The following is a 16,503-nucleotide window of genomic DNA, read 5'->3' as shown; positions in this document are numbered from 1 at the left end:
CACAATAAAAATTTTTTTAAAATAATCTGAAACTTATAAATAAAGGGCTTAAAAATTCAGCAGTTTCAATAATTTTATAAATGTTATAGTGAAACAAAAAGCTTGATGAAAGAAATATTCAATTTATTTTGTATTTTGGAGTAAAAAAAGCAGAAAAAGCACTTTAATTGTGCTGAAAAATAATTTAGAAGTAGATATTACATTTTTCAATATTTATTGAATTTTCTCTATATTTTCAGCTTATATAATTTGCATGTTTACATATTTAGATAAAACATTTATTTATTCATGAGAAATCAAATATTTAAAATTCAAAGTCTTTAAAAAAATATTTTAATGCTAAATTAAGTAAAAAAGAAAATTTCATTCAATGAATGATTTTTTATAAAAATTAGAATTTAAATAGATACATTAAAGTTGTGATTATTAAGAATTCAGGTTGTCAACCTTTAAAATAGTTTTATAATTTCAAAAATCTTTCTGTCAATTTTTATATTGTGCTTCATTGCTATAATTATTATTTAAAATGTTATTACTTGTGATTCTCAACTTATGTAGAAATGTTTTGTCGCAAGCAATGTACACCTTGGAAATTCAAAAGGAAAATATAAATCTCATATTTTAGTTGAAGGAAGGCACAAAATATTTTTTTCAAAAACATTTTTTTAAACATCTTCATAGATAAGTTCTGAGATTACAATATATATTGTTAAATAGCCTATTACTTTCTGTCTTTAAACCTAAACCTAGTTTTAAGACTTTGTGGTTTCATTTTGTTTTAAATTTTTACATGCATCTTTTTTTTTTCATTGCTCACACTATGGTGCCTTAGGCTTTAAGACATTGCTATAATGTACTTGTGGTTTCAAACCGAAACCTGTATGACTTGAGTCTGTGATTTTTTGCAAGGAAGTGTGGAAATTTTCTTTGGACGAAAATTTCATTGCCAATACCTGTCTATTAAACTCTTTTGGTGCAAGGATTTCATTGTAAAGTTATGGCCAATATAATGTTACCTTTTGTATGCTAATTAGTCTAAGTATTAATAAAAAGAGGAGAAACATTTGTATGGTTACTGAAATTTTAAGCAAATTCTTGTCATTTTTGTGAATATGTAATATTGTAAGTGAATCCTCATCACAAAACAAGAGGGGAAATTATAATTTTGTTATTATAAGCATGTCATTTTATGAATTTTTGCATATAATAACAAAGAAGATGGATGTTCTTAATTGTATGATAGCATTTATTTTAACATTCTTCAATATAGAGAACTCTTCAATGAAAGATTTCCCCCATTTCTCATACTTTGAAGGAAAACTTAAAAAGAAAGTTTTAACTGTTAAAAGGTGGAAGCTAGAAAAATGAAAGAGCAGCATTATTTTGTTTTCAGCAAAGCCCTTCCAAACCTAGTTCAAAATCAATTTTTTCAGCAATAGATAGTAAAACTTAGTTGATGTTGCAGAAGTGTTGAATGGTCATTTGTTGAACAGTGTCCATGATTCTTGTAACCTACAGATAGCAGAATCAATGCACTTGCATCAGTCGATTGAGGTTTCAGTTTCATACAAGTACAATCAGACCCTGATTTAGCAAACCCTTATTTAACGAATCTTGCGATTTTTTTCACCCCCAACTAAAATTAAGGCAAAAACCCCTATTTACTGAATAACAAACCCCGAAATAACGAATTATTTTAACAGCCGAAAAAAAAAATTTGTTAGTTTGAGTATAAAATATTGGAATGTTTTCCATGTGATATATCCGTCTTGTCAAAACCAGAAAAAGACTTTTCTTAGAAGGGTGAATGAAATTGTTGATTTGTCTGAACCCATAAATAGCGATTCTGATGCAAAAAGTGATATTTTAACTCCCATTAAAACTGTTATTTTTATTCTAATACTTTGCATGGCCTGGAAGCTAAAAACATATCTCATGAGCAGGCTTGTAACTGGCGCAGTGTACTCCTCTCCATAAAGTCGAAAGAGAAATATTTTGAGTCGGGTATCAAGGAAATTGTCAAACATCTATCACTCAGTACTTTAAAATTTCAAATTAACTAGCGTGTAATAAATCGCGAAATGCTGAATAAAAAGTGTACAATTCCTAATCATGGATATTTTTGTGTAGTTGCTTATTAGGGCGTTTAGATAAGTGTAGATTTTTCTTTGTATTTCGCACGCCGATATTATGAAGAACCCCAATTTAACACATAAAAGTTTCGGTCCCGATGAATTTGCTAAATCGGGGTCCGACTATAATTATGTTTACTGCATAAGTTTGAAAGTATTTGGAAAGGGGGGGGGGGGTTGCCAGACCATCTATTTTTGCTAGAATATTTCTCTTATGACCCCTTTTCCAATTCTTGTGCTCAAATTTCAATAACAATCCTCTCCAAAACCAGAGGCTGTATCTATTCTCATCCCCTGGCTATGGGTCCTTTCAAATTCATGGGCTGTTGTTACATCTCATTTATTAAATTTTCAACTGCTAATAATTGGTAGTTATATATATATATATATAGCCTTGAGACGAATCCCAAAGTTGTGCCAAATTGTAATGTCAAATTCCTTTTTGCAATCATCCGTAAACTAAATGTTATTTATTGTTTCATGGGCTTGACGAAATTCAGACTTAGAGATAGAACAAACCTTATTCATAATATGAAAATTAGTTTTCTATCAATAAAAAATAAGCGTTTGTGTAAATATTTAAAGTTTGATTTCTGAGCAATATAATTTTTTTATTAAAATTTTTTTTTGCTCTGTCCTAATATTAATTGTTGCAAATAAATAATAGGCGTGAAAAATCATTTTAAAGATGTTTATTTTGTAACAAAACAAATTAAAAAGAATATTCAAATAGACTTTAACAAAAATCATAAATGTTGGTGACATTTCAAGAAATACAAATAACATGATTTATAACAAATGCTAAACAACTAGTGTAAATATTAAAATATAATTTCTTTTTAAATAAAAGAATGGCACAGATAAATTTTACCTCCACAATTAAAATATATTGAATTGTATAGTATATATGTAACAACAGATAAGCTTGTTATATTGATTTTGAGCAATTCAAATATCTTAAACATCAGAAACATTTGGCACTGATTGGAATTCTGTTGCATATAATCATATAAATAATCAGACTTAAAAAAATTTTCTGTAAATAGGTTTAAACTTTTTTTTCCCTTGTAAAACATAATATGATTAATAAGACGTACAGAAATAGAAGGTCCCAAAATTGTGTTTGGTGCGAGAATTTTCTTAACAACAAGGGTAAAGTTCAAATGAGTTCTATACAAATAACTAGATCTGAACGTACTCTGGTAAAGTATTTCTCCTCGTTTCAGTATTAAGCATTGAAGTGAAAGTGTTCGTCATTCAACAAATGTCTGTCTTTGTTTTAAAATTTGACCCGGAATATGATGAAAGATAAATGTTTATATTTCCTATTTTGGGAAACTACTCATAGGTAAGTTTTATTTTGTAAGTATAAAGTTCTGTTTTCAATCCTTTTATTTACTTAAAAACTATATTTGAGACATGCCTCCATTTTACTAGCATATACTGACAGCCCGATTATGATATTCAGAAACTGTAGCTTCATCCTTGTTGTGGACTCATCAGTCTGGTGTAATCATAACCAAGCTGGAGGTAGCTGTCCTCTCATTGAAGCCGAGATTTCCTTCTAGCTGGTAGCTAAAATTAATTTAGCCCACCAATAAGAATATGCGGGAAATGGTGTGGCTCAACTCGTAAATGGTAAAAGCTTTAGGTAATAAGCTGTACCTCCTATACCTTATGCCCTCTTTTTATTTTAAAAAATTCCATCTGGAATATTTTTTTCAACTTTCACCCCTGATCAAGCCTCGTTGAGATTAAAAAATGACCCACTTGAACCAAACATAGCAGATGACATAACTCATGTCATGCACTGAAGAAAAGCTAGAATTAGTTTAAATTTTGTATTTTCATACGTAGAAAACAATTTTATCGGAATTAAGTATAAATAATATGCATATTATTCTGTCTCAATGCAATAAAGTTGATGTCATTTACAATTTATAGTAAATCCAGTTCTTATAGCAGCTTTAATAACCTGCATGTCATTAAAATTTATGACAAATTATATAAGACTAAATAAGCACTTGAATTTGCCCTCTGTATCAAGGACATGGGTTGGCTGATTTATTAGAGCAGTACTGGCTTTAGGCTTTCACTCCTGTGATGCAGGGCATGACTCAGAGAAATTTTCTTGTAGGCACACAACGGCAGTGGCCCATCTTTGTTTAGTGCCTTCCTCCTATGTGTGTGTTAGGATGGCATGTGTATTTAAAATTCATACAGGGAAGAAAATAAATAATTTCTGGATATTATAATTTCAAAAGGACATAACAAACACAATTAATACTTGCAAAAATTTTTAAACCTTTCCCACTTTCATGATTCTGAATAAAATTTGAAATAACAAAGTTTTCAATTCAGACTTTTCTAAGCTATTTCTTACTCACATGAATTTATTCGCTATTTTAGTAATAATTTCAACTATTTCTAATTATGTCACTTTTCTGACTCATCTGACAAAAGTTTATATTTCTTATTCATTCATTATGATTTTAAGCATTTGATTAATCTAATTCTCCATATCGTTCAAATTCCTATCAATGCAAAAAAAAAAAAAATGTCATCTGAAGTTAAAACCTCAGAATTCAATGTACTCCATTGTACGTAGATATCAGTTTGTTGTAATTTTTTTAATTTGTTCGTTAATAAGATTTTTCTCTATTATGTAAAAAGCTTAACCCTCTTATTAGCAAAATAGTGCTTAGTGAAAGGCCACATTAACAATACTGTCCCACTCACTGAAAATGGATTCGAACAATTTGAAGTCTTACATATTTTATATTGACTGAATTGCTCCATGAGAAAATTGTGCTGATTGATTGAAGATTCAGAATGGTGTTAATTACAAATTGAGAATATATTATCTGACTTCGAAGTTTCATCATGGAATATAAAAATCAACCAATTGCACAAAATAAGTAAAATAATAAATCAAACATGTAACTACACAAAAAAGCTGACCCATTTATCATCAACTGAAGGTTTAAACCTCTACTGCCCACAGTGACTCTGAGGTCACATCAAAAAATTCATCATATTTCTCCATAGAAGTTGGCTGCATTTAGGTTGTTGGTACTGACCCAAGTTAATATTTCAGTTACAGTCACAAACCTATTTTGAAAATATAAAAAATTTTAAAAACAAAAATCAGCCTTATATGTGTTAAATACCTTATTCTTTTACATTCTGTGTATATAATTTCTTTTTCTTCTGGAAGTCATAACTTAAGCAGTAGAGGGTTAAAAAACGAGACAGAAAAAAAGATGCCACTATGAAAAAATACAAGCGATAAAACAACAAAATTAATGAGCACAAGTTTTAAAAATATGGTGGTAAAATATGACAATAAGAAATTTGCCATTTTCATTCAAGAGTATTGGATCATCTTCGTATTGTTTGACGTAACATGCTTCATATCATTTGTAAAATTATTTAGATGATATACACTTTTAAAATAAAGTGTTTCAGACTTTACAGCATTATTAAGTACCTGTGAAGTTTTTTATACAAGGCAACTTCATTTAAATCAATCACTAACCTTGAATATAAAGTAATGCTTTGAAAAAACTACTTGATAAAAATTGGTGGTAAAAAGTTTTTTTTCCCAATGATAACATTTTAGAGAAAAAAAAAAAGACTAGAGCATAATACTTGTAGATGCACATGAAATAGTTCTTTAGTTATAGTTCAGCATTATTGATACAACACGCATGAAAGTTAGTAACAGGTTCAGAACAATGAACATCACAAGAAAAAATTTCCTTTGTTTGATATACTATGTGTTTGTAAATATTTCCATCATTTCAAAAAAAAAAAAAATATTTTCACACAAACCAAGTTAAGGATTAAAAAATATTGAATTTGTTTTTCAACCACTGACAGTTTTTTTTCTTTGTATTATCTTTTAAAGTTGTATTTTAAAATATGAATGATGATATTATGCCTGCATGTAAGACAGTTCCAATGTCATACAAAATACAAAACTAAAACATAAATTATGAATAAAATGCCAACATATGTGAGCTCTCTGAAATTGGAAAAGGCGGCTCATCCAGTGCCTCAAATTTAAGTTCAACAATTATATACAGTAAACTCCTGATTATCCACTAAATACTGTTTGACCACGGATTGTATGTAATTTGGCAATGTGCCAAGTAAACACAATTCCATCTGAATGAATCTAGCAGGGGAGAAGGGAAAATAACAATGGGGTTTTGATGCACGCGTTTTATAATGTCACTAGTGCCTAATTAATTTCTAGCGTTCTCAAAAATAAAATAAAGCGAAACAAAATAGTTACAATGGAAACAACAAAAAGAAAATAAAATATTTTTATTTCGTTCAGGAACGTAAAAGCAAAATGGTAAGCTCAAAAATTTGTTCTGAATAAATAAATCGATTAATTTTTGCTGTGAGAATATAGATCCAATATACTTTAGACAAAAAAAATGTTGTTGTGAGAAAATTTTCATTTTTACAAAAGTAAGGCTAAATAATAGAGAGGCAAAAGTGCACATCTGAAACAAACCAACTAACACCCCTATAAACTAATAGATAAGTCCATTTCCGCCTATAAACCGGATATTAGCCTTTCCACGTAATCGATGGTCAGACAGTAGGGTGATATGGTTACAGCCAATAATTCACAAAATAGATTAAAAACAATGCTAATATACAATAGCTAAAAAAAATCAGTAATACTCACACATACATTTAAACTAGAGCTAAAAACGATAACAGTGTGTATAGATAAAAAAAAATGACAAAGCTAAAAAAGAATTACGCATTACTACAAATGTATTACACAAGCAAACGAGCAAATCATGCAGATTAACTGAAAGAGGTAAAGTTGGGTTGCAGCAAAGAGGCCCAGATCTATAAATTATGGGGCCCTCTAGCAACAAAATCTGTAGGGCACCTTCCCAGAGGCCAGCAGTAAATATTTGCAACACCAATGAGTCTTAGTACTGTTTTTTTTTTTTTTTTGGCCAATTTTTTGGGCCGTTGGGCTCCCCCCTTAAGGATGTCCCCCCCCCCCCCGCATTGCGAATACACAGATTTGGCAAAAATATGTAGGAGGAAGAGGCAATGTTTTCAAAAGAAACTGGTCTGGTCACTTGTTTATATGAGTAAGGTGTGTAGATGTAAAAATTAGGTTTTGGTGAGCTTGGAGAGTTTCATGTTGATGGATGTGAGAGAGACAAAAGAAAAAAGGAACGTCAAAAAGTAGATTTTGCCCTTGTTAAGTTTGAATGCATTTTTTTTCTTTATAAATCATTGCAACGTAAAAAATGTACTATACTTTTTTAGTGAAAGATCTCTCATAATCTGCAAAGTGTATAATTCGCTGAGGATAATCAGGAGCTTACTGGATTTGATTTACACTAACATTTTGTGTGTTTTTTCAACTTGAATACAATTATGTTTTTTGATGATGAATATGACTGGAAACTCAATACACATAACAAATGAAGTGAAAAAAGTATGAACATTTACATTGAGTATGAAAGTAAAAACTTCAATTAATAAAAATATAAATAATGTATCCATATGATTAAAATTTTACTTTACACACCAGTCTATCAATTAGAGTATCATAATAAAATATGAAATGTTAAAACTATCACATTGTAGTACAATAAAACATCGAAACAAATTTTCATACTGATTCATAGCTGTTGCAAATAACATTGTACGTGTGTATGAAAGAGTTCTAAATTAGAACTAGTTATATGAATCACTTTGTGGCGCATTAATATCAAAAAAGAAAAAAAATTGAAGTGTACGCATTCATTTTGACAGACTAATCATCCTTGTTCCAAATTCTCATCTTCGCACTCTGAATGGCTTGAGCAAAGACACTATCACTCTCATCTGTCAGTTTCGAAGAGTTCCCTTTTTTGGTGAGACAATTTAGTTTGTCTTTTCGAAGGGCGTGATGTTTCAAACAGCTGACAATGAAGGTCAATGCCTTAAAAACAATAATAAAGAAAAAAGCATACAGAAGGATGAAAATTAATTAATATTTTGGACTTAAACTGTAAAGAATATAAAAATACAGTAATTTCACGTCACATCACCCCTTGTTATATTGCTGCTTCGGATATATCGTAATTTTCCCTTATCTCCGAAAAAATAAAATATATATTTAAAAAATGTTGCTTTACATTTGACCTCCCAGTAAATTTTTTAAGAAATATTTTCTTCGTTTAAGCAATGAACAAAACTGGCATATTTTCCATATACTTAGTTCGTTACAGTTTAACCCAGTGGTTGGAAAAACTACATTTTTTTTTGTAGTGAACTACAGCTACAACTACTTTAGTACAAATGTAGTTAACTACCGCTACAACTACTTTTTTCAAAATGTAGCAACTATAAACTACTTTTGAAATGTAGTCGCTACTTCGCTACTTTTCAAAAAATTAATAAATAAATAAAAAGCATGCACACTAGGGTGTCTCACAAAAAATTGAAAGTCGATTTTTCAAGCCGCATACCCTCTTATTTTTTTTTTACGTCAAAACAATTGTAAAAAGTTTCATATAATTTGAACAACGGTTAAACCTCAGAAAGTGTAAACCAGCACTTGTATGCTAGGCCAAATCGAAAAACATTTTTCTTCTATAAACTCGAAATTCCTGTTGCTAAAACGTTGCCCCTATAGTACCTCATATGTGCAGCAAATACATTTATTCAAATTTAAAAACATTTAGATATCACACACTTGGCCTAGTTCAAATTATTAGTGAACACATTTTCAGATCAACATTTGCAAATGAAATATTAAAATATATATATATATTTAAAATTTTTTTAAATATATATATATATTTAAAATGAAAAATTTAACTCAAACTTGAAAAAATCCATGAGTACTATGTGAGCGGGAGAGCAAAAATTTCTATTTAACGCTAACTACCAACTTTACTGTTAATATGTTCAGCTTTATAATTTCGTAAAATTTGCCTTACATTTTTAAAAATATATATCGAAAAACCCTTTTGTTTAAGAAAATTATATACTTTAGGCCAAGTGTAGAATTTCTTTAAAATTTAAATAAATGTTTTTGTGGTACACGTTGGGTATATGTACTATGTTTTATCAACAGCACTGTGCCCGTCGATATCACGAAAATTTTCAACGCGCAAAATATTTTTGCTCTTCAACTTTCAGTTGATTCATATAAAATTCACGAAATTTTCAATCAGCGAAATCACCGAACACCGATGATCCTTCCTTTTCGCGAAAATAAGTGCTTTCACAGTATTGGAACAGTAGTCTCTTTAAAATCTAAAACGTTCATCCATGGGACCTTCTCGGTAGAAAAACGATACTAAATTGGTGGTTATCGCTAATTCATAACTTTTATTTTTAAATCAATCTCTATTCAAAACAAATATTCGCGAAATGTGAAAATTACGATGCCAAACAAACTAATGGCGTCAAAGAGATAGAAGATAAGGTGTCAAAATGGTATGCTGAGGTCAGCTCGTATTTTTTATGAGTCTTATTTCTCATTGCATAAGCTGATGTACCTTGTGTAAAATTAGCGCCAGTCAAATTCGTTTGAATCTTGATTCTTTTTTCCCTTCTTTTAAAGTTTATTTAAAAGTAGTTTCTAGAAATCGCTACAAACTACTATTTTTTTGTATCGAACTACTCACTACACTACAAACTGCTAAAAAAATGTAGCTACTACAGTAGCGTCGCTACTTCCAACCACTGGTTTAACGCTTCAACTTTTGACTTGTATTCCATAGTAAAACAATAACATTATATATTTTTCTTCTAAGAAAAGTTGGCAGACTCATTTTTTCTTGGTTTCAAAAGGAAAAGTCATCCTAATATTTTTGTAGAGGCACATGCAATTACTTTTTACGTTAATTAAGTTGTTACTTTTTATGACCTTGGTTATATTGCATTTTCAGATCATGCTTTGTTGTTATCTTCTGACAAGTGAAATGTAATGAGGGGTTACTGTACAATATGTTTTTATCCACCTTGAAATAACAACTTCAAGAGGCGGATCAAGAAATAATTTTCTAGGGAGCACCAGGGAGTCAAAAGTGGTTGTTCCTCATAGCGGCTGCTCACAAATGGTGCCACACTTCACCTTACCCCCCTGTTACAAGTCATGCTATTATTCATAAACATATCCATATAAAAAATGTGTGATTTCACATTTTTTCCCTTTCTTAAACATCATGCCAGAAAATTATGAATCTATTGATACCTTGTTCGATCTTCAATTCTTTGGTGCTGGGAAGAAGTTGGAGTTACATAGATGCATACATAAATATACAGATGGATACACTCAGTTTTTAATAGTATGAAATAAATAAACTCTTCCCTTTCTAAAGCTATATTTTCAAATTGTATGAAATAATGCTAAAAATAACTTACTCTATCTTCATTCTGCTTATCAGGTCTTCTTAGACACTATGGGAAAAAAAGAACATAAATAATGCACTATAAGACAGACAAATACGGTAAAAAAAAAATTTTTCTTCAAAGAACAAATGTGGTAAGTAGATACAGTTGGCTCTCTGTTTAATGATGCTCTATTTAACGACTTTCTCTATTTAATGATGGCTTTTCACGGTCCCAGATGGTCCACTGTAGTATTAAAAGCATTCTGTTTAAGGATGCTTTCTACTTAAGGACGATTTTCTGTGGTCCTTTGAAAGTCGTTAAACAGAGAGCCAACTGGGCTAATAAAAATAAAAAATAAAAAAAATAGTTTTTTTTTCATCCAAATTTTGTCTTCTAATTGAAAATAACGAAGAAAACCAAAATAAGTATGATTATATCTGATGACAAAAGCCAAAATATACCAAGTTATTTTCACCATGAGAAAGCTCTCATAGGCATCTTTTTAGTGGAAGGTTAGTATTTTCTCTAATTTATACTCCTTTGTTCTTCAAGTGCCATTTTAATTTGAAACTGATCATTTTCTTCCAAAAAGTGTAATTTGGTTTTGGTATCTAAGGTTGCGTTCGACGAGCACGACCGAGAGCGACCGGTTAGTTAATCACGTGACAGCTAATGATCACGTGCTCCAATCGACCAATCAACTGCTTAGAATGGTAACCGCTGTGGTGACCGGTTGATCATAGAATGCTTCGGTTAGTAACCAGTTACTTACCCGGTCGACCGGTGAGTTTCGTCGAACGCAACCTAAGAGAATCAGTCTGTGACATTAGCAATTACATTTGCTTTTAACAAAAATGGCTAGGACAGATGTACAAGAAAGCATTTTAGAAATTGCAAGAAATACAGTGCTTGAATGGTGACTCACAATGAAACTATTGTTTAATTGAAAAGTGGATTATCAAACACCCATGGTCACCCATATTCAAATTTGTAAAGGGGGGGGGCTCAGACATTTCCTCCATGGTTCAGCAGAATATTTTCCCCATAGAAACCAATTTCAGTACAGATTAGAGTCATTAAAGTTTGACAATTTTAATAAATTATTCATTACTGGCTGGAGAAGAAATGTTTTTATATTTTTGCAAAGAAAAAAAGTACTGAAAGCAAGAAAGTTCTAATTTTTAAGGGGGGGGGCTTAAGCCCCCCACTTGCCCCCATATATGGGGGCCCTAGCAAACATCCGATGATTGCTTCAAAGGAAAGAAAACATTTCCAAAAAGGACTGATAAAAAACAAAACAAGTATTATTTATGTGGTTTTTGTTAGAGTGGATGATCTAGTACATTCAACAAGAGCTGGAATAAACTCTTTAATGTGGCACCTCTATCAACTAATATCCATCACCACAAAGTTTTTTACGCTCACTTTTCCAACCAGATGGGGGAATCTGAGCTTTCTCTGATCTGCACAATGAATTTTTAATTTTGCCAAGTGTGTTCAAGGCCAAATGAATACTCAAGGGATAATTTTACATGCTGTATAATCATGCACCATGGAAGCTAACTTTTTTTCTGCATCTTAATCTTCTGCTTTATGCTGGGGTTGAACTTGTGCCCTTGAGAATAAGAGTTCAATAACCAATAAGGCACTCGGCCACTAATGGGGGGAAAAATGTGAAAAGTTCCTAGTTTAAAGGTTTTTTTTTTTATGTCGGTTAATTGTAGTAATTGATGTAACTTTGGCATCAATAAGCATTTACAATCCCAAAAAGCACAAGGGATAATTATGGAATTTTGGTGTCTTTTGTTCAAAACCAAAAAATGTCAACTGTTCTTACACAAAAATAAGCATATGGGAAAATTATTTTATACATTTTAGAAAGTAAATAAAAGAAATAACTAATAATTAAGTCATAGATTCAATACATAAAGCTTCTCGCAAAGGAACTTTTCATAGAAAAAAAAAAAGATTTCATACTTAAAAGTTTGAATAAATCAGTCATAATTGTGTGTCAAATTGTAAAAGTGCTTAAAACACCTTCAATTAAAACAAGTGAAAGTAAAAAATATGAAATTTAGAATGTTTTCATTTTTTGTTATTCAAATCAATGAAATAGTAAACTCACTCGTTTTTGATGCTCACGCCAACCTTGCTGAATTTTCTTTGCAGCAATATTTTTCTCTCATTTTTTGAATTTCACTCTCTAAAATAGTCTCCCCTTCTGGTGGATCAGAAAGTTCTTGAACTTCACATGAGTTGGAACTAACACAGGCGTTGAAATTAGAACTTTCAATCACAGGTTTTGAAATAACAAAAGTAGATCCAGGATCCGAATTTGGCACAGTTTTTGTTTTATCAACCTAAATAAACTGTACATTTTTAGAATAAAGTTTTTGATCTTCTTTTAAAACATTTTACATTATGCATATTTTAATTTTATTAAATTTCTTTTCAAAAGAAGTACTTTATACTGTTATTAAAGCTTGCATAATGAATATACAGGGTGCCCTGAAATAGACCGACTGTTTTCAAAAATGTATAACAGGAAAGCCGTTAATGACAAAAAAAAAATTCTTGCAGAAAATTCATGTGATGGGCCATAAATTTTTTTTTTCATGAGTTACAAATCTTTTCAAAAAATGGCGTTTCAGTTTCAGATAGTAAGCCCGTAAATCAAAAAGGAAGAATTGAAATTCACCGATTTTCTCCTTGATTCCGACATGTGATTGTAGCCGACAGTGGACATTTTGAAAATATTGTTACGTAATTTTGTTCATTTTAAAACATTTTTTGAAAAAGTGTGACGTAATTTTCTATCTTTCTATGATTTGAAGGCTTACTATCTGCAGTGCCTTCTACTGGAATTTTTTCTGTGGAAAGAAAAAATTTACAGCCCACCGTATGAATTTTTTTTTTTTAACAAAAACCGTTTTCCTTTTATAAATTTTTGAAAACAGTCGGTCTATTTCAGGACCCCCTGTATATACATACAACCAAACACTATTACATTAAAAGAAAAATAACGACCTTCGTACTAAGAGGTGAAAAGCTAAATAACCCTCATCCCCTTCACAATATTAAATCTGTTTATATCTTGATATCATTAGTTTTCTATCCAAAAATTCTATTTAACATTATTAGCAAATTTTATTTTTTTTATTAACGCTGTACTACAGACTCTACATCGAAAAGCTCACAATTTTGCAAAAATGGTTCGGTTCTTTGAAATCTCAAAATACTTTTCTGCAACACTTGCAAATTCGTACTATTGTAATGTTTATCTAACATTAACCAGCATATTAGTTTTATTTTATTGATTTCTTTTCTTTTATTGCAGTTTTAAGTGATTATTATTTAATATTTTTCTTTTTGTTATTAAAACTTTTGTTATGCGAGTAATTACAGTAATTACTCACTTAAGCATAAGCTTGAGAAATTTTTGAAATGTTTCAACCGAGTCCTCCCCTGTCAAATGTTCAAAATTGAAATTCAATTAACGCAATCGTAGACAATTTTAAATACTGTAGAAGGTTTTGGAGATCTCCTGCGAAAATTTTTCTGAATTGAAACCTTAACAATGAAATTTTTGAGGATCTTCGGTAATATTTGGAGGATGACAGTTTTGGGAAAACCTAAGGGTGTTTTTTTTAACATTACTGCCCAAAAGACGAAATTTATTCGGCCTTGAATGATGATTAATGATTAATGGAGAGGGTGTTTCTCGGAGGTTCAGTTGGGAGCAAGCACTCTCACAGTTTTTCGAAATTGCAGTCCTAAATACTCAGGTGTAGGCCATCTTTAATGACGTTATGGTAAGGGATGGGGTTTGAGAACGTTTTCCCGGGATGTTTTCAAAGCCTAAGTTTTAAAAACTCACTTCCAGTCCAGCTTTGGGGACGTAAAAAGAAGGGTTTGGAGTTCCCCACTTTTCCTTTCAGTTTGGCTACGTCCCTCCTATCTTGATTGTAAATTTTAATTATTGATAAACATATTGTGGTAATATTTTCTTCCAATTTTTCTTTGCCAAACATGGTTATTTGCTTGGTTCAAGTTTTCAATTTCCCGCCTAATATTTTTGTTTTCCTGCAATACAAACGTTTGTGGCCTTAGAAAAAGGACTTTTAACATTTTGAACGGAGGTGGTAATTTTCAGCGATACCTTAGGTCTCTATTCCACTTCATCTTATTTTAAATGTGCTTCCTGCATCTCTTGATCAAGCTTTGATTTACTTACGATTTTTACATTCAAACATTTAGAATTTTTGGTGTGAGTATTCATTACAATACCTTGAATCTCTCTTTGCATTTAACTGTTTCTCTCTCTCTCTTTATTTCAAATTTATTTCGGCGACCTATACATTTTTCTCCCCTTAGCAATTATTTTCAGGACAACATTTTTCTTCAAACAAAAAAAAAAACATATGGGAATGTTTCGGCGACCCCTATCCTATGGGCTGCCCTAATGAAGCTGCCCTATTTATGGTTTTTTTCCTTCCTCTGTCTCTCTCTTTAAACTGAAGAACTATATGAAGCATGGTTTTGTATAACCAGGGCCGCAGAGAGGCATGGCGTGCACCATGTTAGTTTTGTCGCCAGTCCTCCCTCCCATTTTGCTAATTTTACTCTATGTACAATACTTTAATTTGAGTCGAGCCTATACTTTCCGACTTGACAGACATACTCACTCTGCGGCATAGTCAAGTGTACTGCACAGAATTTTTTATTTTTTTTTGCGTTAGTAAAAGTTTTTGAAGCTTACATTTCCGCGGTCCTTACTTAGATACTCTTAATAAAAGAGAATCATGGATGTTCCTAAATTGTATTTTAAGATTACATTTTCTATTCAAATTTTACAAAAATACTTTTTGTCACTATTCGATTGTTCATTTATAATAACTATTTTAATTTAAAAAAACAACGAAGAGTTTTCCTTTTTCTTCGTTAGTTGCATCGCTAAAATGAAATTTGCGGCCCCACTTCTGAAAAAATGGGGGGGGGGGGGAGGTACTACGGCGATGGCCCTGAAGAGTACGTGAAAAAAGTATTATTAATGCATCTATTTCTTGCTGAATGAGTTAAAATATTTTTTCATTCCAAAGTTCAAAAATTCATTTTCTAAAGAAAAAAAAACCTTCTGGAAAAAAATCCCCCCCCAAAAATTTTGATGGCGCAACTTGCGCCATAATCCCCTCCCTGTGGGCACCCCTGTGCTATACAGCTATACAATCTTAATGTTAAGTGGCTCCAGATTTTACGACAGTGTTTAATGGTGAAACTCTGGTTATGACGACGCTTTGAGCTGCGTGCACAAGATCAAATTTTTCTTTGCAAGTGGAATATTTTCGGTAAAATAATGAAAACATCTGGAAAAGTTTATTGTAGGAATTTCAGACTCTGACCCAAAGACGGATACAAGGGAGGGGCGATCGCCCTTCCCTTGAGGGACACTGCACCAAAAGTTTTCTGAATTGAAGTTCTAAAATGCAAGTTTTGATGACGTTATAAAAGGAATTGGGTTCGAATTTTCCTTCTGGAAACTTTTCGAAATTGCAGTTTCAAAAAGACAATTTTAGACGATTTTTGGCGATGTCAGGAGAATTTTCTGAAGCCCCCCCCCCCCCCCACCGCGCATTTTGCAAAGTTTTAAGTTTTAATGACGTGATTGTAGACATCTAGAGTACTCATTAAAGAATGGGTTTGTGACTATTTTCTGTTAATTTTTCGAAACTGAAGTTACAAAAAAGCGCCATTTTAGTGGACCTTCAATGATCAAGAGGAGGGGGTTTCGAAACATTTGCTTGGAATTATCACAAAATTTAAGTTATTACATGTAATATTAGAATGCCCCTTTCAATGGAAAAGGAAAGGAATAATTTTGGGAGCCTCCTTGGCTAAATCTATATATTTTAGTTGTTATAGATAAAAATGCTATAGCAGCCCTGCCCCCTACACCCATACAAAGCATATGCATAAATTAGATACGTAGTAAGAGGTA

The 16,503-nt window shown here is 31.3% G+C and overlaps 1 protein-coding gene across 1 annotated transcript in view; it reads right to left on the bottom strand.

Annotated features, from left to right (window-relative positions):
* Nucleotides 1-7,935: 7,935 nt before the first annotated feature.
* The window catches only part of LOC129223210 (leucine zipper protein 1-like), a 28,800-nt gene continuing 20,232 nt past the window's right edge, over nucleotides 7,936-16,503 (bottom strand). Inside the window, exons 12-14 of the mRNA XM_054857776.1 lie at nucleotides 12,634-12,687; nucleotides 10,539-10,574; nucleotides 7,936-8,103 (exon numbers count right to left, since the gene is read on the bottom strand). Of these exons, the coding sequence (XP_054713751.1) occupies nucleotides 7,936-8,103; nucleotides 10,539-10,574; nucleotides 12,634-12,687 (258 nt within the window). The remainder of the gene's footprint in view (nucleotides 8,104-10,538; nucleotides 10,575-12,633; nucleotides 12,688-16,503) is intronic.

Source organism: Uloborus diversus, chromosome 5, assembly GCF_026930045.1.
Source record: "Uloborus diversus isolate 005 chromosome 5, Udiv.v.3.1, whole genome shotgun sequence".
Taxonomy (NCBI): Eukaryota; Metazoa; Arthropoda; class Arachnida; order Araneae; family Uloboridae; genus Uloborus; species Uloborus diversus.
Note: the sequence above shows the minus strand (reverse complement) of the source record. Positions and strands in the feature narration are given on the sequence as shown.